Genomic DNA, 26,863 nt, shown 5'->3' on the forward strand with positions numbered 1-26,863 from the left:
AGCAGTTTCTGCTCCTCTGGCTTGTGTTCAGATATCTAAAAAACTTGTTTGTGTAGTGAATTAGTCCAGGGAACTGATATTGTATGAAAATACAGGGACTTTCTCTTCCTTCCCCCTCCAGCTCTTTAGGAAATGTTATTTTAAATCCGTCCTGGACAGAGCGACGTGCTTAACTCGGGGTTTTTACTGTAGCATCAGGGTTTTTACTGTAGCATCAGGGTTTTTACGGTACCGTCAGGGTTTTTACTGAACCGTCAGGGTTTTTACTGAACCGTCAGGGTTTTTACGGTACCGTCAGGGTTTTTACTGAACCGTCAGTGTTTTTACGGTACCGTCAGGGTTTTTACTGAACCGTCAGGGTTTTCCCGGTGGCTCCGCGGAGCCCCGCAGGTGAGGAAGGATGGGCGGCCGGGCCTGCAGAGGCGCCCGGGTACCGCGCGGGGGCAGCAGAGGCCCTGCCACGCCACGTCACGGCCACGGCAAAAATGTTGGGTTAAAAAAACCCACGGAAAACCCCACAAACAAAAACCCAGAGCTTCCTTATTTTCATCGCAGTTACAGAATGGCAGCTGCCCTCCCCTGGGTGAAAATTAAGAAAGCCTTCTGTGGAGTCATTTGGTTTTACTGTACCTCAATACGGAGAAACCTCGCTATTTATATCCACTTACATTTAACAGTCCATTACTGTTGCCTATAGCTATGTTCATAATCTGATCATTCAGATGTCATCCTGTGACAAATTTCTGGTTTTATCTCCTGACACTGGTGTTCAGAAGGTCTTTCCTAATGGACTTTTTTTTTTTTTTTTTTTTGCATTTAGTTGAAATTCTGTATTTGCCCAAAGAATCTGGAGAGATCACATGGGAATATAAGGTTTTGAGTACCATCCTTGCATTATTGCAGGGAGAAGAAAATGTAGACAAAACTAAAAATTTTAGGAAGTCAGACTTTGTTACTTCATTTATTTAGAAAACAGCTCATTCTATTTAAAGGACTTCTGCCAGCTGAGGAGAGAGAATAAAAGTTCTTACTATTTAATCTAATCTCATGGGTTGCTGCTGTGGAGAAAATCTGGATGCTTTTAATCTTGAATGATTGGAAGGTCCATAAAACCTGCCGATCCTTCTGCAGAGGTTGAAGCAGGAGGAGAATAAAGACACATTTTATAATTTGAATTGTTTTCCATCAGGTAGAATTGATATGGGAACTGAAAATAAAAGTATGCTGCAGTCCTCTGACAAGTGATGATGGCATGTTTGTAATTATTAAAACAACTGCTGCTCTTAGTTTCACGTACTTTAAAGAAAGAAGTAAAATAAAAGCTTTGGGAGACAAGTTTGTGTTAAGAAGCACATCTGTTGTATATGTGTCTCATGGCAAAGTCTGTGTAGGTAAGCTGTGCCCCTCTGTCACTGTAAGTCTCATGTAAGGATGGCTGGGGCTGCTCAGGCCAGAGGCACGAGCAGCAGAGCATCTCAGAAAACTGACAGGGGGGTTAGCAGGTACTGTTCTTTCTCCCATCCTATTCTTCCTGCAGTGTGTGACCTTTGGTTTTCTGAGATAGATATGTTACCTTTTTACATAATAGTGTCTGTTAAGATTTTCAGACATAAACTTGACTGACTGCTTTGCAAACCTATATGAGAGCTTCTGTTACCATCTTCACATGGCATTGAGCTTCCCAGACTAATGGTGTCTGAAAAAGCACCCCTAAAGCCTAGTTAAAGCATAAATGAGTTAAGAAGATGGAGAGATAATTAATGTTTCTAGAAATGCTTGATAAAATTGCCCTAAATGAGTGGCAAAGTATTCTGTTTGTTTATGTCTTTTCAAAAGGTATTTAAGAAGACAGGGTAGTGAGTGTTTAACTCTGTAGAAATTACAATGAGACTCTTAAGAATTTACCTGGGTTCAGAAAATAATTTAGCATCTACATAGAGGTTTGAAAGGCTAAGAATGTGTGACTAACCAAGATTGTAGAAAGCCAGATTAGGAAGGAGAATGAATAATATTTCAAGATATTAAATTTCTTTATGTAAACTTGCTTGGAAAAAAAAATATTATAATTGAAGCTGTTCTTTTCCAAATGTTTCCTATGTTGTAAGCACCTGAAAGATTAGGTGCACATACTACATTATTCCTTTGAAAGCAACTGATCTTTGTACTACTTAGGTTTGCACATTATAACTGTTGACATGAGATCAGCTTGAAGATGAAAGTAGATTCATTCTAGCAAAGCAGGGTGAGATTGCGAATTAGTCGTGGGAAATATCAGAATTAGCCATATTCATAAAAAGAAATATTTATGAAATATTATGAAACATATTTATAGAAATATGTTCAGAATTTCCATCTCTGTTCTGTTGTTTAAAGCAGAATGTTTTTGCTCTCTCACCTGAGTTATTTGTATATTTTTCTCTGATTCTGTTTAACCATTATTGTTGCAGGCTTAGTAGTAGAAGAGCTCTTTTACTAAAGGTGACTGTAGTACACTCACATTTGTGTGCCTACATGTGTAATGTGTAAAGAGTGAGAAAAATAACCCTTTCCATCTTATATTATGTGTCCAGGTATGGTAAGCTAGAGGAAAATAAATCTACATGGATTAGTTTTAATGTTCAATTCTTTCAGGTTTAAAATACCTTTAAAAAATCTTAAGTGTTTTTAAGAATAGAGCAAGACTTCGCAAAATTGGAGGATAACACTAATTGGATTGAATGCAACTAAATTTCTAGTCCAACCTCCTGGTCAAAGCAGCATAAATTATTAGCTGAGACCAAGTCTTTATCCAGTTAGGTTTTGAAAACTTCCAAGAATGGAGACTGCACAACCTATCTGTAGAGTCTTTTCCAGTGCATCACTATCTTTGTGGTGAACAGATTTCTCTTTACATCCAACAGTCCAAACCTCTCGTTTTACCTTGTGCCCTCTGCCTCTCGTCGTCCCACCATGCAGCACTTTGGGAGCCAGGCTCCCTTTTCTGGGGAGCTTCCTGCAGGTGCTGGAGGGCTGCCCTTTGGCCTCCCCCAGGTGCTGTCTTCTGCAGGCTAAACAAGCTCATTGCCTCAGTCTCTCCTCACAGGCCTTGTGTCAGTGCCCTGGTGTTTGATCATCTGCTCAATCCCTGCACAATCCCTTGTTTGTCTCTAGCCTTCCCTAGGGACCAGGCATGGCGTAGTAGAACAGAGGGTTCACTGTCATTTGGAGTGGTTTGGGGTTTTTTTGTATTTGGGTATTCCTGTACGTCTTGTCCTAAATTTTTTTCCTGTTTTATATCAGTTAAATAGTTCTATATACTTTTTGGTATGTCACTTTCTATTTCAAACACCTCTTTATCATGCATTTGTTGCACTGGAGGTGTTGTATTGGAGTTGGTTGAAGAAATGTCAGGTCACTGAAGGGACGCTTAGCATGGAATGCACAATACTGAATATATTGAATATACAATAACAATGCAGGTATTGATGTTGCTGCCATAAAGGCCTTATGCTTCTCAAGGGGATCAGTCCAAAAGCAGTTACTTTTAAGGGAGTATGGAACAGAGTGATGAGTAGAAAAACATACTTCAGGTACCAGGCATGCTCTCTGGGCAACCTGTTCCATTGTGCTCTGGTAGAGACATTTTTCCTAATGTCCAGTCAGAACATCCTGATCTGTAACTTGTGGCCATTGTCACTTCCTTCCCCTGAAGGACTTACAGGATAGAGTGACAATTGAATATGTGTTCCATATGCCTGCACTTTTTTTTTGGTTCATAATTGTAGGTATAAAGTGAAGACCAGAAGACAATGTGAGAAGTAATTACCAAAATAATCAGGGCTGTCTCTCAAAATTACAGAACTCAACAGATGAGAAGGTCAGTGAGGAAAGGCAGTGGCTCTTTGTGCAATACTTCTATTTCAGGCTCTGAGTGCTTGACACACAGCTGTTTAGTAAGCTCAGAATAACAAAGAACTGTTTGAAAGAGAATGGCTGTTACTGACTGCTGTGTAATCAGAAGCTGAGGGCTTGTGAGAAGATGATGGTTGCAAGGGGGGCCATGCATGTTGTAACTGGCTCCCTCCGGAGAAGGCAGAGCTGCTGAAAATGGCTGGATTGGGTGTGAACACTGCTGTGTTTTAACCACTTCTGCTGCTGCCAGCTATTAATGATAGGCATGTCTGGATTGTGACTAAAAATGTGGAAATACCTGGAGTGTTGAACATAGGTTTGTTCATTATAGAAGTGACTATACATTTGGGGTTGCAACCTGTTTCAGAGGGAACTGGGGACTGCAACGTGTTGCATCCAAAAGGAGTGGTGTCCTTAAAGTCTCCCTTGTGTACTTATGTTTGGTTTTTCTAATTCTTTTGAGCATTTGTATTGCTTATTTGATCATGCTTCAACTTTCTGCACATCTTCAATTCAATTTTCTTCAAGTTCTGCACTTCCTGGTGTAGCACAGATGTTGTTTTCCAAACTATTTTTGAGGTAGTTTATTTTTTCAGTCAGGCATCCACACTAAGCTCTTTAAATCTCTCCTGTGAATTGCTTCATTGATTCAAAACTCTGTGGTATAGGAGCACTGGAGGTATTTCATTAATTGTGCAATAAGATGCTGCTGGCAACCATAGTGTTGTATGTTGCAAATTCATTTCCCTTTTGAGCCCTTTTAGCCATTGCACAAAATTGTCTGTGTTTCTGCCTGCAGTGACTGCACCAACAGTAGTGGTTATCTCTTCCTCATAGCAGCTCCACTTACTGTCCTTGAAAGGTGAGATTTCCAAAGCTACTAATCCAAAACAAGTACCATAATTTCTTTTCTTTTAGTAGGAGTTGAGAAGTAAGTGTACTCCTTTTCTAAGATATTTTATCTTATAATATTTTTATAATTTCCTCCTAGCGTGTGCCTGTGTACACTTTATAACATATTTTAATTAAAAAGCATTACTTGTGGTATTTCCTTTGTTTGTGTCCAGTGGGAGCTGGTGGGATGAATGTTTCCAGAAGGCTTCATTTTGCATAGATTGCTGGGTGGTTCCCTTCCTGCATCCTGTACAGTGTGAAGCCTCATCTTCTGGAATGTCTGTCTGGTCCAATGAAGTGTTTGGGGAATGCAGTTACATGGAATCACCTGGGGTATAAATCCACTGCAATTGTGTGTTGAATGTTGGGCTCTGTCAGGATTACAAACATGTGGAGGTGCTTGCATACTGCAAGTTTCATCTTGAAGACAGATGCAAATCTGTGTTAATAATTTTTAATTTCTCTTCTCTTCCGTGTTGTTTCTTCATCAAGGCAAATGTTTTTTGGCTTCTTTCAAAGGACAGACTTGAACCAGTCTCACACTTCCAGAGGGATATTGGTCAATTGTACAGAGAAAGAAGTTACATTGTTGTGATTGTAACCTTCTTAGGACTTGGGTAGTATTGAAGAATAATGGTTCTTTGGCCATAAAGCAGAAGCCGCCTTCCTTATTGCTGTCCTAATGCTAAAAATGGTTGCAAATTAATTTTCTTTTTTTTTTAAGCACTGACAGGAGCAAGATAATATCAGCAAGTGAGAATATCAGTTCTGAACAGTCAGTCTGTAGGTAAGAAAGGGATGGTGTTCCAAAATAATTACGTAAGTTTTGAAAACATAATTAGTATTTATTTTAAACGTATTTTCATATTTATGTTATGTACCTCAGTGCTGTTACCTTGCATTTTTGTACTCCTGGCACTCTGACATTTAGTCCAGCTACCTCACTGGCATTAGAAACAACAGGGAGTGAGCTGGAAGTACAAGGCAGTTTCCTTTCCTTCTGTATAACGTTTAGGTGCTTTCTAAGATACTTTAGTAAATATTTAATTTGAAAAATTATTGTCCTATGCTTTTTTTAAAATGTAGATTAATAAGCTTGATTTCTAGTACTGTGTGTTTTCTTGATTATCTGACCTTAAATGTTACTGCTTGCTTTAGAGGTTGTATATTTTGATAATGGCCATTAAAAATGTTTTCCTTCATAGGAAATTGTAGCAAATAACACTGGAAAGAACTACCCCAGGTCTTTCTCTGGGCTTTTAGAAGCAATATTTTTAATACCTTTTTATTCCAACATATGTCATAAGTACTCTATAAAATCTAATCAAGGAAACTGGTACAATCTGTCCCAGTGCTTAATTGTTCTTCCCTCTAGACAGATTTTTCCTGATGTCTACTCTAAATCACTTTGACCACAGTGAAGTCAATTGCAAGCTTTTCTGACTTTCACTCTCTCATTTTGATTTTTTTCTCCCCTCAACTTGTGTTTGTGAGTTTTTTGATTAGCTGATAAGCTTCTTGCAGTCTTATTTTCTTCAGATTTGGGCTTTATAATCTTTCTAGTGGAGAAATTTTTAAAAATTATTAAACACTGTTACTTCTAAATACTCTAACTTGTGTGTCTATTTCTTGGAGTGTGGTGCTCCAACATATATTTCTTTGGAATGAGTGGAATAGAAAAATGTGGTTTGCAGTTGTGCTGTAGTTGATGCTTTTCAGTGCAAAGACATGGGGGATTCAGTGTTGTGGTGCCAATTCAGATGAGCTTGCTGTTCACTATAACTCATTACAACACCATTGAGTCCCCTTGAAAGTACTTTGTTCCCTTGCCAAGATCAAATATTTGTATACTTGCCATACATTTGGAAGTCGTGTTGCTGTGAAATGTATGAAAATTTGGTTCTAAGTCTGCTCTTGATGGAAAGACATGAAACCATCCTTGAAGCTTTAAAGTTGTGTCCTTTGGTCAAAGGCAACTGACTGCTGTTTCCCATAGCTTCAGAAGAAGACACTGAACAGGGTGGAAGGGTCTTGTTGACAATATAGTTAAGGACAACATGTTTTGTTCCGTTTCTTTTGGTTTTAAGCTCTGTAGACATTTTCTGTCATGTGTCACCCTGCCCTGAAAAGTTTTGAGATCATGCAGTAGTGGTTTCTTTTCCATTGCAAGTTGTACAAGTTTGTTGTTCTTCTTCTCTGTACTGAAGGAGTTCTATTTTCTGTTTTGTTTGTTTGTTTTTTTCTGTAGTTCTGGATTATACTTCAGTGTATTCATTCACAGTTCAATTTTGGCATGGCCATTTTAACCATGTAATGTAGTTAGTGTTCCTTGCTCTTGTATGTGTTTTGCTCCTTGTGCTTGTTCACACAGGCTGCCTGTGGTGAGATACCTGTGCTTCAAATCACACTTGGGGGCATTTTTTCCCCTGTAGTGCTCATACAGTTTGTGCTTATCCTCCCTCATGTTGCCTTCCACATGATGGGACAAGAACAGCAGTACACTCAGTTTCTGAATTTCTCTGCTGATGAAGATAATCAGCTGGACACTGTGAGGATGGTGTCTCCTCAGGTTCAGGGCTTTTGCTGAAGCATCATGGTGACCCTGCGTGGATGGGTCTGGAATCTTCATCACAGGGGAAGCCCATGGGATCCTCACCCTCACCTCCCTGTTTCTGCTCTGCTGTGCTGCATCTGCAGTGTGATGGTCCTTCTTCCAGCATGGGCATGCTGGGTTATCAGGGGATATCAGAAGTACAGGAGTCTTCCTGTGTTGTTTCCTCTAGGGCCATTTGCCAGATGGGATGTAGCCTTCAAGTTGCGTTTTGAAAAACCTTGTGGTTTTGGATTTCTCTGGCGTGTGGCTGTTGAACAATACACTGATTTTAAAATCTAAAACCCTCTTTTGGCTTTACAGAAATGTTCCAGAAAGTATTACTGTGGTGTTGACTGGGTCTTGTCTTTCTTAGAGAATAGCCTTAGATTTATTTTCTTTTTGTTAATTTTAAAATATTAATTTAAAAATTATTTCTAAGGCTAAAACTGTATTTTTCTAATCACAGAAGAAGGTCTTGGGATAATAAATATATTAACATTATAACCAACCCAAAACCTGTCTCTGTAGTAGGAAGTAGCCAACATATCTGGAACATCTTTACAGGAAGTGAGATAATTAATGAATAAAGCTAGGTAGGTGCTTTTGATGGATGGAGTATTCCGATGGTCAGGGCTGGATGTCACCCTATGCAGTGCAGCTTTGGAACAGCAGAGGGTACTGTTGGTGTAAGATAAAAAATGAGGTTTTTCACACTGAGTTTGGAAATTTTTTTTGCTCCTAATATGTTACTCATTGGAACTGTTGACATGTTATTAGTTGTTGTTGGATCACTGCCCCATCTTCAGAGCATGCATTTATGGATTTACTAAGTAGTTTTGTGGAGAAGCCCCCAATTAATATGAATGTTTTCTCATTAGTTTTGATGTCACAAAAAGTGCTTCAAAGATGTGTATTCTAATACAGCTTTTTTGTCCTTCAGTGTTGAGGAAGGACTGTTCCTTCTTTCTTCTAGATTGAGGAGTTGATTATACTGGAACTTTCCAGAGAGTTTTTCTTCTGGAGATAAACTATAAAAAAACCAGTAAAGGTTTGGGGACAAAGTTGCAATTATTCCATCTCTTGTTGGACAGCCGTACTCTCTCCTCCTGTGTTTTATTTACCACATTCTTGCACAGTCTCTGGCTGCTGTTCACCAGAGTTGTGTTTTATTTGAATGTCAACAGGTGGGCTGTTATTTAAGACCCACTTTTAAGGAATGTTACCATTTTGCCAGGGATCATTTCAGTTCCATGGAAAGGACCTGAGCTTTCCAAATCTAAGTTTCTGAGAGTACAGCTACATAGTGTGTTGATTTTTGTGGTAAATCTGCTCTAATTGACTACTTCATAGTAACTTTTTTAAGCACTATTTTTGGTGACTTCTGTCCCATACTTTTTCAATGATCCAATTTACCACCTCCCCTCACCCTGTGACCAGTTGTGATGGCACAGCTGTGCTAGGGGCAGTTGCAGGGATGTGCTGGGCCACACAGGGTGTGAAAATCTCCTAAATTTTGCTTTGCTGTGAAAGTATCCTGTGTGTCCTTGAGCTTGGTGTTAATTTGTGGTTGGAATTGGTAATCCTGATGGGAATGAGACACCTTCAGTTTGGTCACTGCTACATTCTGACTCTACTGTAATATACTTATGGAAATGGTTTCAAACTGAGAGTGTAGGTTTAGACTGAATATTAGGAAGGAATTATTTACTGTGAGGGTGGTGAGGCACTAGAAGAGGGTGCCCAGAGAAGCTGTGGCTGCCTCATTCCTGGAGGTTTTGAAGGCCATGTTGGACAGGGGTTTGAGCAACCTGGTCTAGTGGAAGTTGTTTCTGCCCATGGCAGGGGTTGGAAGTAGATGGTTTTTAAGATCCCTTCCAAACCAAAACATTCTGTGATTCCATGGAATTCTGGTATGGGCTTATTTGATATTAAGTTGGCAAAAAGAACTACTTTGTGAGTGAGGTTTTCTGCTTTGCAAAGTGATCTAAGCCACAGTGTCAGAACATATCCCTTGTAGGTATAAGATATAGTAGGTATAGTAGCAAACTCACTGAAGCACTTCATGTGCTGAGTCTACCTCTCATCATGGTTTGTCCTCATGGTCCTTCATTCTTCTGCATGTTTCTGGGATGGTAGGTAGCTTTTAGTGATGGAATCTGTTGGGAGCAGAAAGCTAGATGCCTGGTAGGGGTAGAGCTACAGTGAGGGAGGAGTGAGTAGAAAGATATTAATGTGCCTTTGGGCTTTGGCTGCAGGAAACACTGCCAGCACTGGCTATAACTGTGTTTTGAAACATCACTCGCATTCTTTGTGCTTCAACCCTCACCTTTGTTTCTACAGCTTACCTTGAGCCAGCTGTTTGTGTTTGACTGATGGCATGGCAAACAATGCCAGCCTACAGCAGAAAACCAAAATGGACAGGCATCTTGCCAGTTTGACCTTTCAGCCTTGTGATGGCTCAAAGGAGGGGGCCTAGAGGAATGGGCTGTTTGGGGCAGTGGAGGGAAGCTGTGCCTTCTGTGGCATCACTATGTAAATTTTCACTAGCAGAATGCAGGGCATTAATAATCCAGCTGCTTGAAATCTTCTGAAGGGTGGAATTTAATGGGGGAATTTGTCAGTGCAGGACACTTCAGTCATGTTGAAAATGTTGAACAACTCTAGAGAAACTGCCCAGATCCTTCAAAATCAATTCCTGGCCAAAACACTCCAGTGTTCACATTGTATTTAACTGGCTGCTCCTCTTGTGAAAGCCAGTAGTAAAACCAGTTTGTTATGGGTAATAATCATGACCTCAGCAGGATCGTTGGATTTTCACTCCTGGACTCAAATAGTAGCCATTAGCAATATATTTTATTATACTGGGAAGGAAATTCTTTGTAAGTGAACCCTAACCTTGTAGTTACTAGATTTACCCTGTGCTCTATTGAGGATAAATTGAGTTCTCACTTTTTTAAGGCATTGTTAAGAATTTTTGCCTGGCATCATCTTACCAGCAGACTGGAAGGAAGGTTTGTCTTTTTTTTGCATTTGATTCCTCTACATTAAATTTTTTCTGAAGCAGTCTCAAGTGAGGGGCAATACTTGCACTAAAATCCTAAGAGCAATACTTATTTAGAACACAAGGGTGTTTCACAGAGTCACAAAATAGTTGTAACTAGGAGGCACCCCCGTAGTACAGATATGGGTTTTTTCTTAGGTTTAAACAGAATTTCCTGCTTCTCAGTTTGTTCCCATTGCCTGTTGTCTTTTCACTGGGTACCTCACCTCTGAGCCCATCTCTGCCTTCTTTAATCCTTCCCATCAGGTTATGTTACTGAGATCCCCCTGAGCCTTCTGTGCTCAAGGCTGAGCAATCCCAGCTCTCTCAGCCTCCCCTCGTGGCAGATGCTCCAATCCTTTAATCATCTTAGCTCGCTGGACTTGTTTCCAGTGTGTCTCTCTGTAGAGGGGAGCCCAGCAGTGCCCCAGCCCTGCAGCAGAGCCCCCGTGGTGCTGAGCCAGGGGAAGGGTCCCCCACCCTGGGAGCTGTTGGCTGGCTTTGTGACCAGGGCATGCTGCTGGCTCGGTTCAGCTGCTCCATCCGGATTCCCAGGTTCTTCTCTGCAAAGCTGTTTTCCAGTAGGTTGGCACCCAGCCTGTAGGGCATAGTTATTCCTCTCCAGGAGCAAGACTTTGCATTTTTCTTTGCTGAACTTCATGAGATCTGCCTGCCCATTTCTCCTGACCTTTTCCATATTTTTTCCTTGGCAGGAGGCCCATATTTTCTCTAGTCTTCTTTTTACTGCTCAGTTACTTGTAGATGCACTTCATGTCCCTGACTGTTTTCAGCTCCAGGCAGGATTGACCTTCCCAAGTCTGTCTTTGCACACTAGGGTAGTGTCTCTACATTTGTCCCTGCTCACCTGACCCCGCTCCCACCTCTTGTGTGCATTCTTTTTATATTTGAGTATTGTCAAAAGCTCCATGTTGATCCATGTAGGTCTCCTGGTACCGTTGCTTGATTTTCTGCACATTGGCTCTATGATTCTTGAACATAGTGAAGGTCATTCTTCAAAATGAGCAAACTCTCCTGCACCAGTCTTCTCCCAACGCCCAAATCCTGTGGGTTTTTCTGAAGCTGGTCCCTGAATTCTGCTCTTGTGAAGCCCAGACTTATGATCCCGCAACATTTATTGTTTCCTTTGCCTTGGTTCAGATTTAAGGTACCTGGCAACTTCCCTGGCTTTAGTGTCAGCAATCTACATTTATTGGAGGTGGCCAGGTCAGTGTTTTAATCTGAACTAGTATTTCAGTATCAGATATTCATACTTTGAGTGAACCAGACAGACCAGGTGTGGATATGTGCTGTTGCTGTGTTCCTGCAGAAGGCTGTTTGGTTTTTTTTTTGTTTGTTTGTTTTTGTTTTTTTTTGTTTGTTTTTTTTTTTTTTTTTTTATGTTCTTGAATTATATTTTCCTTATGTGTGTTGGTGTCATGTACCAGTGCTGGTACTGATACCATTAGTGTTTCCCACTCCAATTGCTGGTCACAGATTTACCTTAGAAAAAAATTTCTATGTAGTTAGATGCCATTAAAATGACTCCTTTTCTAGACCCTTTCTCATTCCCTTAATGGGCTTAAATTTGCACAGTCTGGCCATACCCTGGATTGTTCTGACATCATGGTATAACCCAAAGAATTTCTTCATGCTAAACCTGCCCTATCCTGCATGTATGCATTAAAAAAAAACCTACACAACTAGCCTAGAAATTATATAGGCTGTTCTGTTTATTACAGCTCCAAAATCTCTTCAATATCTATGTGATCATTTATAAGTTTCATGTACCATGGGTATGGCCAAGGTATGATGGGATTCTGGCAAGTAATCTATGTGCTTTTTCAGGAGTGGTTTTCTCAGTGGAATTTATCCAATACCTTTCCTCAAGTTCTGCCTCTTCTCCCAACACCCTATTATCTGTAAACAGTGGCTCCAGTTACCTGTAAGCAGTGGCTGTACCAGATGATTTTAAAGGAGAGTGGATACAGAGTTCTAAAATGCTATACCTCAGACACATCCTAGTTATTATCAAGTACCCTGGTTATGACAGATGGTGAAATGCTGGCAAAAGTGCTTGCAAAGTGATTTCGGAAGGCTCTGCTTGCTGTCATTCACTACTGCCAAATTAGCTTAATTAAAACCAGCTGTGGGAAAGTGCTCTGCTGCAACTGATAACTTTGTTTCCTTCTCTGAAGTCTTGTGGGCCTGGGGCTGGTGATAAGGAGCTACTCGGATGCAGTGAGGATGTTAAAGTGGTTGCAGTTCTCTTACATATGTGCAATTTTGAAGTTGGCCCTCAATCCTGCTTTTGGCTTGTGTTTCTCCATATGGAGTCCTTGGCCTTGCGATGCTGAGGTTTGTGTATCACCTTGAATAGCATCTACTGTGGTTAGTGTTGCCATTTCTTGATTTGGTTTGGGAGAGTTGGTGGGCATGTTTGTTTTGGTATGGTTTAAAAAGAATGTCAAAGTTATCCAGCCTGAGAAAGTCACTCTTTTATTAGTTTAAAAACCTTATAAAACCTAAGAACCTCTTCCTCTACAACCAGTCTCTGACTTTAAAACCCAACAGCTTAAGCCATTCAACACAGTTTGCTTTTTCTGAGTGACCAGCAGGCCTTTGTGTTTTGTGAACTGCTCTCTCAGGCTTCTGCAGTATTCTTTTTTTTGTAGAATGCCCTACTCATTGCTATCTCCCTTCCCTTAATCCTCTCCTCTCTTTCCCTATCATCTGCTCAGTTGTGCAGGCAATTTCATAGTCAAATTTAGGGCCAAAAAGTTGCCAACATTGATGACTTGTCACAAACCAAGAAAAGGCCTTTTCTATTTCTGAATTGATCTCAGACCTGCCAACATCAAGCTGTTGGGTTTTTTTGCCAGTCAAATGAAGTTATGTTAGATGAGGCAGCTGTTTTAGAATAAGGTTAATAAAATGACTGTTGCCTTTTATAAGGAGTTCTGCTAGTGGAGTAATCCAGAACTGGTGAAACTCTAAAATTTGTGAATCGCAGTGAGCCTGTGAAATCCTGGCTGGAAGCATACTTCAGCAGGTGGCTGGAAATGCTAATAAGGAATGGAGTCTGTTGTGGAGCGCTGTGGAAGTTTTGTCTTTCTGAGATTACATTAGATTTTCTTTGTGGAAATTGACTTAGAAAGGGAGTTGTTCTTGGCATCTCTCAATTTCTGAAGTTTCAACTTTTAGTGAAGTAGAGTTGGCAGTTTCACAGGATCTTCAACAACAACAAAAAATTGATGCTTCAGTGATGCTGCTATGCTGGATGCTGGATTACTGTTTTCAAGCAAGTCTATCTCTTGTCTTGATATTTTCATTAAAGTAGTCCATTGATGTGGATTTTTTTTTTCTTTCTGGTTTTGGGGTGGGTTTTCTTGTTTAGTTTTGTTTTCCAGAGGCATTTTAATTGCAAAGATGCAAGAGACTTTGTGGCTTTCCTGAATAGGGTCACCCGGTATGTTTGAATGCAGTGTAGTTCTCTGCAGTTCTCTGCTATTTTGCTGCCTATTCCAGTTTTGCACACAAGCTTTGTGTCACTGTAACCTTCAGTCTGACTGATGAGGATCTTTTTGATAGACTTTATCCATGGTGAGTAAAAGTTCTTGTAGCTGAAAATGAGACTGGCATCTTTTTTTTATGTCCTTTTCCCACTTAGAAGAGTGGCTGCTGACTTTTAGTCACTGCTGCCTTGGAAACAACCCTATGAGATATTTTTTTTTTAAAGAAGGCCAAAACACTTCAGGGAGGTGCTCAGCAGTTTAATTCCATTGATCCTAGACTGCAACCAATGTTTCTTCTTACTTAACCTTCTGGGTGCCTTGGAATTATTTTAATGCTTTATTTGGTTGGTTGCTTTTTTTTCCCCTCGCTGGCTTGTTTCTCTGCCAAGTGCTAATTTAAAGGGATTCATTGTATTTTTCTATGTGGTGTGATAGGAGGAACAGTTTTCTTTAGATTGTCTCCAGCTGTATTTGTCCAGGGGCTGGGTGGTGTATGTGGTGATCAACTTCCACTCCTGCAGCTGCTATTTCAATAAGTTTTTCATTGTCCTACAATTTCTGCACATGGAAATGAGACACTATTGACAGTATGTAGTGCATCCCTGGGTTATTTTTCTTATGCTTTGATGAACTCTTTTTTTTAAAAACTAAAATCAAACATTTCTGTAAAAGAAAATAATAGGAAATGAGAATATATGTACTGTTCCATAACTGTGGTTTTTGTTTTGGAGGCTTTTTTTGTTTTTTTTTTCCTCTGAATATGGGTGCTTTCATAGTCAAGCAGATACTGTGGGAATACCTTTATTTCAGATTTGCTTGTGTCAGTGTTTGGTTTAGGATGTGAAAGCTTTTGTGTAGACATAATGCCCTTTGTAGTTAGTGTATCAGTAAGGTAAAGACAAGTTGCTCCTCAAGCCAGTCAGCTTGGGAAGAACTTATGCTCCATATCTCTGAGTATGTCTGCTACCTATAAAATCACATATTGTATAGGATCCCACAAATAAAAATTTTTGTTTGGAAGTCTCAGCATGTTTTGGAAACTTACTAAGTTTTAGGATTTGATGAGCCAGAAATATCTTCAAATTTTGGAATCAGTTGTGGTGATGCTGTTAAAAGTTAAATGAATTCCCACAAACCTCCCCCTGGCCCCAGACTGCAAAATACGTGAGTGAAAAATGGATCCAGCAGACTTTCTGTTCAACATCACCTTTCACGTTAATAAATGATCTAGGTCCTTGCTATGCAAAAGAAATTCAAGTGTGGTCATTTTCTAGACAAGATGCCTCTAAAACACTTGCATTCAGGGGGTGTTTTAGGTTCATACCTCATACCTTACTCCTTCCTGTGATTTGTTTGTGCTCCAGGCAGAGACAGGAGAGATGACAAATCTCACTGTAAAAACTCTACATAGGACCTTGTTGGCAGTTATTATGGTAGTTGGGCCAGATATTGCGTGCTTTAAGGTTTTGGGAAGCTTTTGACCACTGGCTAAATATCATAAGTTGTAGATCATTTTCTAACAAACTCAAGAATGTCAATTTCCTGATGGAAGTATTTGTACTTCTGCTTTTGAGAAAGGAGAGGTTCCTGAGAGTTAGCTTGGAAAACAAGAAGGTTTTTGCATGTGAGGGAAAGGGAGGAAAAAAGAGTTGAGTGGTTCAGTAGGCATAAAACCAAGACCAGTCTATTAAAATAGTTGTCCTGATTGTCATTAATTGTGTGTAAATATCTTCATTTATGTAAACCAGAAAATATTGTGCCTCAGCCTTTCAGAGTTCTCTGACAGTTGTGTGAGTATATGTAAGTTTGAGACACAAACTGTGTTTTATTAAGGTAAAGGCTCATATCCATGTTTAGAAAAAATGCTGCAAGACTAAAGCAATTTATTTCAAATTATAAATGCTTTGTGTTTTATAGTATCTAAGCTAACAATATATGCTTTTTTTTGCAATATGAAAATACAGAATTAATTTTCTCTGTGCTGTGTAATTCTCCAACTGCCGGTACCTATTTTCTGTCTTGCCACATAGATTATTATCTTCAAAGAGAGAAATTGTACTGTTTTGTAATTTATTGCATGTTCCTCTATGGAATTTGGGAGTATAACTGACTTTGTACTACAATAATAATTGAAACCAAAATATGAGGCTTGTCTTAGGAGGTAATGAACTCCTTAAAATACTGAGAATCTGTTTGGGATTAGCTATAAAGGATTTCTCATTGTCAAGAAAATAACTTCTTGGATACCAGCCTTATTGGTAGAGTTTGGCTTGGGTGTTTTTGTGACTTTATGGTAGTTCTGTACCTTCTCTGGAGTTGTGCTCCTCAAAGCCAAGTATATCTTCACTGAATGTCTGCAGCACTTTGATCTCACCTTGTCCTTTGTCTCTGGAACTGACCACCTCCCTTCTGGAAAGTGCAAGGTAAGGAGCAGGTGCTGTTGGCCTTCCCCTGGAACAGGGAGCTGTGATGGACATGGAGGAGCTGCATGTCCCTGATGCTCAGTGAAGCACCATGTTGATCATGGCTCTGCAAAGTTATGTAGTAGATCCAAATAAATACTGATCTTATGAGCAAAACATACCAGCCCTTCCTGCCACCAAAAGTTATTTGGGCACTGCTGAAGACAATAGCAATGTAATGTCCTTCTGAAGCATTTGCCAGCTGGCGCAGGACACCACATCTTTTCATTCCATTCATTCATTGCAGAATAAAGAAAATTGGTGTGCTCAAACCATTATAAAAATACATCTGTTCAGAACATGAGTGTTGTTTCTTGTTCAGTTCGTTTACCACTTCATAACAAATGTCCTGATGAAAAAGGAGCAATGCACAAAACGACAAGTGTAAAAAGGTTGGTTAGCTTCCATGAAATTCATAAAAATTGCCTAAAGAAATATTACTACATCTCTCAAGTTCAGTATCACTAAGAGAGCTGTATTTTCAATTAAGTGACAGGAAATTGAGAGGTGATAGAGAATGACTTTTCTGTTTACAGTGTAACCAGTAGACCTTGATGCCACATTAAATTCTCCAGACAAGTGATAATATTTTGCTATATCCATTCTTAGCTTTCAAGCCTTTTATCCAAGGGTCTTTGGAAAAAAATTTGGAAAAAAGATTGTTTATTTTTATGGATGAGAAACAATTTAATCAAAGGACTTGTTCAGGGCTGCATGGGTTATGGCAAAATTACCCCTGTTGGCTGTGGCTTAGTTTGCAGAGACTCACTCAGAGCCAGCTGTGCCTGCCCTCCCTGCAGCAGAGCTTGTGCTGAGCTCAGTGCTCCGTGTCAAGTTTCCCGGTGTGGCTGGCTCCAGGCTGTAGCACAAAAGGGACCTCATGTCTGCACAGAATGAATGGCCAAGGAATTTGAATTCAGATCTAAGTTTGACTATGAAGTCAGCTGTCAACAAAATGGGTGTTTTGGGTCAGCCATAAAAGTGGAGAGAGAACATATGGACCTTCTTCAGCTTTGTAAATGGGCATTATATTTAAAGAGATAGTGGCTAGAGCAGCAATGCAGAAACTTTAATTTGTACAGTGCATAAGTGAATTACTGTTAAGAATGAGATATTTCCATTATTATGATATCTCTCAATGATGTGTGTTCTCAAATGAGGATGAATCTTCCCAAACAGGTATGTTATGTGAAAAAAGCATTGTCCTATTCCCACATCTCCGTACCAAAATAAGTACCTGCCACACAGGACAGGCATTCAAATTTAGTGCAGCCTTGTTTTAAGACAATTTATTAAACCCAGAGTTTATTGGAAATGTTCTTTACAATCAGATGTTTCCTGTTGCTGAAGATGTGTCCTGTTGCTGAGTGACTTTTCCCATAAAGGGAGTAAGTTTTGAACTTTGAACCTGGGTCTCCTATCAGCTGCAGACAGCACTGGACTGAAACTCTGCATGTGTTTTGCTTGCCAAAACTTGCAGTCCCTCTATTTGCTGCTATTAGCTTTCACATCTGTGATTAGGAAGTGTGCCTGTCCTCTGTATGTGTCTTTACCATATGTAATTTCTCATCTTAAATATTGAAAATGTTAGAATTATACTGCTCAAATAATACACTTGAGATCATAACTCCTTGTGGTGTCTAAACATGGGAGCAGTACTGATTGTTTTTGACAGACTATGTGTGTAGGAGCTGAGATTATCAGTCAGAGTGGTATTATATGTGTTTCCTTTGACCTTCACTGATGCTGTGTGAAGTGGAGCTTAGGTGATGTCTTATAATTAGTGCCTTGAGTTTTAAACGATGAATATGAGTCATTTGGAACATCCTTGAACTGTGGTACAGAAGATGTTATTGTAGTGACCAGTGCCCTTAACACAGAGCCATCTCACAGTGTTCAGAAAAGAAGGTGTTAAGTCGGAAAATCCTTGGCACTGTAGAAGAAAGAGCTTAGTAAAGCAAAATAGACCAAGCTGGGGGAGCAGGGAGCCCAGCATTAATGCAAAAGTAGGATACTTAATAAGTTAGTAGGATGGCATTTGTCATTAAACTGAGTAAATTACTTAGCCCTTCCCTAAATCCATCTTCAGCATGCAAAACAATGTGTTAGGAAGTGAAGGTTGCCCTGTCAAAGAATTTTTAAGTGCAGGCAGTTATGTTTTACTGAATCTGAGGAAGGATATTCATACTTTAGATATCTAAGTGAGATCTCTAAGACAGAACAGAAATTATTCAGTTCCCTTCAGTTCTTTGGATATAAGAATTATTCAGTATGTTGCATAGTCATCATAAGAGAGGGTCTTATTCAAAATATTTTTTCTTTGGGGTAGGAGATGTTCTAAGATCTTCTTGCCAAATGAATCCCAACAGTAGAATGTGTTTGAGAGTGCTTTTGTGTGCTTCATTTCCTGTCTAGGTGAAACATAAGAATAGTTTTTGTTGTTATGTTCTCTTTGTCAGCAAGTTATGAAGAGTTTCATCCATTAGATATTCCTTCTCTGGTATGTCACATTCCAGAATATTGATCTCAAATAGAAAATAAATTTTGATGGCTATTGGGATGTTTGATCCTATACTTTTCAGTACTCAGCAGGAAAACAGAGACAGGTGAATGGCAGACCCTTAAGGATGTTCTTCTAATTCTGTGATAAAAATGAAGCATCTAATTTTTTTATTTTCATTCTGACTCTGAATCAAAATTTTGTTGGGTAATATTACTGCAGTTGCCATCCTCAGGCCAGCTGATGGAGCTCTGCAGGATATCTGGTCTCTGATCAAACTCTGGAGGTATAAATTACATTAGATGTTATTAAATACAGGTTATAGTTCTGTAGGAATCCATCAGAGTATCTGGAGAACAGGGGTGTATGGAATGAGAGACATTGATTATAAGAAAGCAATACAGACCTCAGAGCTTGAGCATCTGAATAAGAATGTGCCAAATCACAGCATTAAGTTGTGATGTGTTCTTGTATTCCCTGTTTGACTTGGCCTGTGGAGTGTATTGCTGTAATGGTATGTGGTATTGAGGCTGTGTTAAGCCTTTATTATTAAACTCTTATAACTCCAGTGGGACTGACAGTTTGTGGTTTCTCAGGACCACTTCCAAAGCAGCACGCAATCATGTTGTTTTTCTTGGGGAAGTTACTTTGTTGCTGAAGTCTGGTTTTGCTTGTGCTTTTTTTTTTTTTTTTTTTTTTTAACCCTAAACAATCCCCCACCAAAAACCAGATAAGATAAGTTATTGATTCAGCTTTTTTTGTTTCCAATAGGTTGAAACAAATATCTACAAATCCTTGCAGGGAGAATCTGTAAAAAGCAATAAAAATGTAGTGGCTTCTTGGAGGGACTTACTATAAAAATCTTAACTGAAATTTTGAAATAGCACTTAGGTAAACATAAAGTTTATGTACAGTTCTTGTTTGAACGTGTATGATTTTTGCGGTTCTCATTATATGTTGCCACTGCTTGTTTTTTTGGTTTGCATATTGCATTTTCGTCAATGACGAAATCAAAGTAAGGATAGTATTTGTATTGGAAATGAATCCATGTATTTGCTCCTCCATGATTTTAAGAACTTGACACAGTTGGGCTTTTAAAAGCTGTTTCCATACATGTCTTCAGTGCGGTACCCATATTAAGTGTTTATCTAGTGATATGCATGGAGTATGAAACTTCAGATGTTTTTCAGCATGGCTTTGTTTGTCTCCTACAATTCTGCAGTTTGTTGGTGAGGATTATCATGACTCATTTGTGAAGATCCAAGTCTTCATTTATTTTTCTGTTCAGAAACTAGAGTACTGGAAAAGATACAGCAATGTGTTACAAGTAGCAGTTGAATGCTAGTCTGCTGTCCAGAAATGCCCTGAGCTAAGGTGCACAATGTATGCAGCAAGATGGATGATTTAATTTGCCTGTCTTGGGGACAGGGGAGTGTGGTGCACAGTTATCCAGGCCCTGAGAAAGGTAAGGGGTTAGCAACACTTGAAGTGCATCCCTTGCCTTGAAATACAATCAGTCCACATACCTGGATGTCTTAGCTGGAGTGTGGTGTAAGTGCAGCAATAAATGGAGTCATCACAGATTTGCTTGCAGGTGAGTTTTTTTGGGGTTTGGTTTTTGGTTTTGTTTTTTCTTTTACTACAGAACAGATCTGTGCAAGTCCAATTGTGTTCCTTTGAAGCTACATTTAGCTCTGGGTCCTGTATGGAGCGTTGTTGGGTATGAGTTTAAATTTGTTCCCAGAGCAGCACTGGGGGTGTTTGCAGAGTCTGTCTTTGAGCTCCTTTTTCCTGAATGAAATGGGATCCTTGTGTTGGTTTCACAGCAGTGGAACAGGATGTCATACAACACTCCTCCATACTCCAAAGGGGCTGTGATGGAGTGCATTCAGGTAGTACAGGACTGTTTTGTGGGGGATGAGGAAGCAGATTTGTATATTTGGTCTAATTTATGATGCTCTAACTGGATGGTGGGAGTGAGGGGAAAGTGACCCAGAGCATAGCTCCCAATGCAACTTGAACCCAAAGTTGACACAAAGTGACCCAAAGCAACTTTGCAATCTGGCTGGTGAGGTCTCAGCTATCATTATTCCTGGCACTGAGTGCCTTCTAAATTGAGTGAGTGCTTATGCTGTCTTTGCTTCTTCTGATGGATTGGATAAGATCCAGAATTACATTTGGATTTTGCTATATCTTGTTGTTTTGGTTTTTTTTTTTTTTTCTTTTCTTTTTTAAGCTGCTAGAGCCACTGAAAAAGAAGATTGTAGTTAACATGAAAACAGATGTAAAAGACTGGCACTGTGGTGTGTGCAGCCTTAAGCTGTACATATTGGCAAGTTACTGTGTGTCAGATTTCATGATTTAGGCATAAAGGCTGCCCTTCAGTTAAGGCAGGAGGACAAAAATTTAAGCTTATTTATGGAAATAGGTATCTGAAAGGTTGGGGACTGCTCCTTCAGGCACGAACACTTCCTGACACCTAAAGCTAAGGTGCATGTAAGTGGGTATGTTTTACATTGTGTCTTAATGAATTTTGAAAGATAAAGTCTTTGAAGATTGCCTTTGAAAGGTAGAGCACACTCTGGGGCTTGGGGAAAGGCACTGGGCACAGACAGAGCTGCCACTTTGTCTCAGCAAAAAAGACCCCTTAGAAAGTCAGGAGGATTTTGAACTGAGCGATGACTGGAAGAGATTTGAAAATAGAAGCAAAGAAACTTTTCTCCTTATGTTTGTGGAAGCAGAACTCAGTGTATTTGCATGTAAATCTGGCTTGCTTCAAAGAAATGTTTATCTCCATCAACTTCTGACAGAAATAATCTGTAGCTCTGAATTTGGATGTGAGTAGCTTTTTGGATAGAAGAAAGGTGACAACTTCTCAGCTTTCTTCAGGTTTGTAGTTTTTTCACTTTTGGAGTGCTAATACCAGAAATAAACACAGTGTTTTAATAAAGATCCATGTTGAGGAAATTCTGGAGGTTGAGGGGGAGTTGATTATAATATAGGTTATTCACAGTGAATTTGATTAATTGAAACTAATAGTAGCATGAAGGACTGGTTTGGAAAAGGGAGCTCTTAATCTGCTTGTAAATTGCTTTTTTTATATGAGGAAGATAATGTTCTCAGTTAAGGGAATGAAACATTATACTCTTTTTGTGAGTTGTGATAACGTTAATTTGGTACTTGCAGTGCTTTTCAGCCATTCTTAGATAAGTCCTAATATTTCATGTGCAGTGTTTGAATGCAAAATATATTTCAGAAAAATTAACAGCTTTTAAATTTGACATTAACTACAAAGCAGTACTTTATGTTGATAAAAATATCAACAGTTTTTTAAAAGTAGGACCCCACAGAGATATTTTAAAATTGATGGCAAATGAAGTTAATGCAGTTAAAATGAATTAAACTCCTTGCTGTTTAGAATAATATAATGATGTCTGAATTTTATTCCCAAAAGAGGAAACACAGTTGTTAAGTCCAGATGGATTTTTATTTTTGTTGGAGTAAGTTTTGAGACTAGTAATGTCTTCTTTTTAATTTTTTTAATGTTACTACCATAGTGCTGGGTCCAAGACAGCACAGACCTTCTCTTTCTAAATTCTTTTAAAGCCAGACAAATTAACAGTCCTTTATTAAAACAGCAGTGTTTATTTTGAAAATTAACAGTTTCTTATTGCATTTTTAAGAGTTGGAAAATAAGCATCAGGATAATGTAAAATATAGAGAACCCAAGGGCTCAGTCCTGTGTCAAGATATTTTCAGCTCTAGCATGGTAACTGCCTGTGATTGTAGCCTGCCTAAATTTCAAGTGATGCAGAAGAAGGTTAAACTCTTTTCAGCAGGCTAAGTCTTCTTGTGCTTGAGCTTTTTGCCTTGCACTGAGGGCTTGCACCTTGGCAGCCTTTGTGGTGCTGCAAAGGATGTGTGATGAGTTGATCACATCTGAAACCTGAGTGACAAAGAGAAGTGTCAAAGGATTCAGTCTATTCATTTACGTGAAGATGATAGGCAGTTCAGCTGTGTCAGTTTAAAGCTTCTCAGGCCATAAAATTATTAATCCTATTGTGGTGGTTTGTTCTTTTTTGTGTTTTGCCTACTGGTAATTTGTCTCTAAGTTCTGGGTCCAATTTTGCTCCACTGGTAGGGGAATAGAATTTGGTAGTCTTTCTCCTTCAGTTAGGACTTCCATGAAATTTGATGGCAAACCAGGAGGCTTATTACCAAAATAAATCTTGGTTTGTCTCAAATAAGCATAAAGCTGGGAGAAAGTCATATTATTGAGGATGATCCCATAGTGCAACTCCACTTGGAACAGAATATCAAATTATTACTGATAATTTTGCAAACAGATTCTAGGCTGGAAGAGTCCTATATGAGGAAAATGAATGACTAATAAAGGCTCTGGATCATGGGGTCAGCTGAGTGCAAGCAGGCACTAAGGGTTTCTATGTGGACAAATGTCAAGTTGCATATATAAAAACTAGGATCTTAAAACCACATTTGAGGCAGAGGGTGCCCCATCATATGGAACAGTGACTAAAAGTGTCAGGCATTAACTAGTGAGCAAGAGTTGCCACTTCAGTCATGGATAAAGTCATTGTTGTGATTCCCAGAAAGAAAAATAAAAGGGTATCAAGTAGAGAGGTTATATTTTCTTGATGCTTGGCACATGTGCTGCATATAGTGCAAAGGTGAGAAGATATTGATGAATTGAAATGCACTGAGTTGGAAGCCACTACTGTGAGTGAAGATGTGGGAAACGTGGTGAGCATGGAGTACAAGGAGCACAAAGTGCTTGGCTTAACAAACCGTGTCAGGGAAGAACTACTTGTAACAGGTGAGTCCCCTAAGTGGGGACAATATTAGGAATGCATTTGATAAGAAAAAACTCTCTAGGCCAACAGTCAAAGCATGTTATAATTCAGTTGACCAGGCTTATTAGACATAAAATGAAATTCTTTTCAATGAATTGAGGCTGCTTCATTGGTTAACGGCACTGTGATTTATTGCGTACTCCGATATTCTGCCTCTGCTAGGTGCCTGTTGTTTTGTCTGGTTGGTGAAGAAGTTGTTTTGCTTCCTGGCAGAAGGGTGCACAAGGAATTGCTTAAGCAAAAGAACAAAAAATGTTACAGCAAGAAATGCTGCTGAAAGAAAGGGGAAAATGAACTTGTACTCTTGTGTTACAGATTCAGTGGTTCTTTCCTTTGACTCCGTTGGACATACAATAGGCTCAGGTACAACATTGCCTTCTTCTCTATCTCCCACCTCATGACAAGGCTTCTACTTAATTGGACATGGTAGCCATGTTGGGAGGCAGGACACTGCGTCAGACTTCTGTGGGAATCAACCATCTAGCCAAAGGGTAAATAGGTCCTTTCCCAGTGCAGTGGGAGTTCTGTGAGCCTTAGTACGACACAAGGATTAACCTGTGGGACTCTTCCCTTACCCAGTGAGGAAACGACCTGGACACATGTTGATGATGCAGTTTGTGCTCCTCTTCTCATGTGAAAGGCATTAAGATGATGTCACCTACCAGCTGAAGAAAAACTATTTCATGCTACTAGGATAGTTTCCCAGCTAAACAAACAGTTGAGTTATTTGGGGAAAGACACTAGGAATGCTTCCAGGAAGGAGAAGATGAAAGTGTCGTAACTAAACCAATAGGGCTGGAATTTTTTTTTTTTTTTTTTTTTTTTTGGTGGAGATTGACCAGCATTATTGAACCCCAGGGCAAATCCTTCCCAATCTCATTTTGTTTGGAACCTAAGCATGACCTACAATTAAATTGAACCAGAAATCAAAAATTCTTTTGTGTTGGGAGCACTTCACTAGATCAGTAACTCTCCATTTGGCTGTGTGTAATGTGCAAGCTGCAGCCAAGGCACACCATAGTGGGCATGATATTTGATGAAATTCAGTTTACAGTGTGTATATATTGATATATGAAGTGCAAGGGAAAGGCTAAGAATTGCTTTTATAACTTTAAACCCCTTAACACTTAAAGATGGGGATATTTATTGTCTTCCACAAAAGACAAAACCTTTGCTTGGCTTTTTTTTTTTTTGTTTTATCATGCTTGCCAGCCTTTCCTCTTAGGTTGATAGGGGGAATATGCTGCCTTCCAACATAGCACCTGTCTTCTGCCTGCACACTTTGAAAGACAGCCTGCTGCCTGACACTAACATTGAAGCTTGAACACACATCTGATATACTAACCCCTGAACTAGTGGTAGTAACTTTGTTTAAAACACTTCAAACTTTTTCTACTGTCCCTGTATCTCCTCTAAAACTTGTATCTGGAAACAGATCTATTCTTAGTGCATGATCTGATGTGGGAGTATCCCTAGGGTGCCAAATGGATATGTTGTTGTGTGTATGGGAGGAAGAAACCCTCTATTAATTCTCTCTTACTAATTAATGTGTCATAACTGAAGTGTGTTGTTGCCTGTCTCCTGTATTGGGTGGTGGTCTCTTCAGTCTGCAGAAGTAGGGAGGAAGTTGCATACGTTTGAGATACCCTTGCTTGAATTTTAACCACAGATTTTGTGTCTATGGAGTTAACCATAAATGTTTACACCAATAGGAAAGTAAACTTAGTGATGAAAAACAGTTCAACTGCTCTGTGTCTTTTGGAGTTCTGTTAATATGGAGGGTGGGAGACAGGCTCATGTGAGCCATTGCACTGCCTGGATCCTCGTTCTGCTTGCATTTTACAACTCAAGCTTAGATTGCTTAGGAATTGAGACAGTAAGACTTGATCTTTTGTAAACCCTTTCACTGCAACAAGACTGACTTCCTTCATTAAAGAAACATGAAGAAAACTCATTATATTTGAGAAGGGAGGCTCAGAAATGTCCGAGAAAGCTGTACGCTTATTGTTCTTGTGTTTAGTACTTTGCACTTACTGTGCTGCAAACTTCACCTTGCTCTGAACTGGTATGTGTAATAAGATGTCAAGATGTGTGATATCTGTCCAACTGAGGGATAGCTTTCCTTGTTGAACAGGAAGGAGAGAGAGAAAAACTGTGGCTATTGTGCTTCCGCTGTCCATCCCATCTCACCTTGCTGCAGACCCAGGAAAAGACAGAGCCCAGAAAGAACCCACAGAAACCATGGCAGCTCCAGGCCCAGCCATTCCCAGTAGGTGATGTTTCAGATCAAGTTATATGCTTTGAAACATAAAATTACATATACCTTTTTCTTTATTAGTCAAAACCAGCTGAGAATAATAGTCTCCCTGTTAAGATTTCATGCTGCTTAAAACTGGTACTGATATTTGCATATTAAATGGCTTAGAAGTCCTTTTAATACTTGTTAATCATGCCATGTGAAGGGCAATGTCTTGTTGCAGCTTCTGTATCATACTTGAATTGACTGTTTGTCCTTATCTTGGCTTTCCCCTTAACTTTGTCCCACATGCAAGTCTCAGTTTTCAGAAATGCTGGATATCTGTCCTTATGCAACTCAGATTAATGACACCATCTAGGTTTTTCTGGATAAACTTTCTGAACTGAGTGCTCAGGAGCTCATCTGGCTATGGAGCTTCATAGGGGATTATTGAGTAGAGGGTATGCAAGCCAAATGTGTTTTGAGTGAGGCTGAACCATGAGGTTCATGCTGTAGTCCAGCCTTCACAAGTCCAGATGTTTTTGTAATTCTCTTCATGGCTGTCTCTTCCCTTAAAAGATAAAGCTTGGGCAGCTGAGATAAGTGTTTGATGTTATGTCTTGGCCAGTGTTTCAGCTGAAAGCATTTCAGAAAGAAGGGTGTCATGCTCTGAAGTTGGGGAAATAATCAGGACGCAGGTTGTTTGAGGAGACCTAGATTTCATTCACCCATAGACAGCTAGTGCTCCTTTTATTTTTTTTCTTTCCTCTCCAGTTGCTTTGTTTTACTTTGTTGCTACCAAATCAAACATTGGACCTTGAAAGTTAGATTTATACCCCTGCTATTTTTGTTCAAGACTTTTTC

General features: G+C 39.5%; 1 protein-coding gene across 6 annotated transcripts in view; it reads left to right on the forward strand.

Annotated features, from left to right (window-relative positions):
- ST3GAL3 (ST3 beta-galactoside alpha-2,3-sialyltransferase 3) overlaps nt 1-26,863 on the forward strand; it is a 174,137-nt gene that overhangs the window by 12,418 nt on the left and 134,856 nt on the right. For 4 of the 6 annotated variants that reach the window (XM_053984959.1, XM_053984961.1, XM_053984958.1 and 1 more), the window contains 2 exons: nt 24,079-24,126; nt 25,898-26,032. The exons of 1 other annotated variant lie outside the window; for it this stretch is intronic. In XM_053984959.1, the coding sequence (XP_053840934.1) occupies nt 24,079-24,126; nt 25,898-26,032 (183 nt within the window). The remainder of the gene's footprint in view (nt 1-24,078; nt 24,127-25,897; nt 26,033-26,863) is intronic. One more of the 6 variants, XM_053984963.1, reaches the window with a different exon arrangement.

The sequence above is a fragment of the Vidua macroura genome, chromosome 9 (genome assembly GCF_024509145.1).
Source record: "Vidua macroura isolate BioBank_ID:100142 chromosome 9, ASM2450914v1, whole genome shotgun sequence".
Classification (NCBI taxonomy): Eukaryota; Metazoa; Chordata; class Aves; order Passeriformes; family Viduidae; genus Vidua; species Vidua macroura.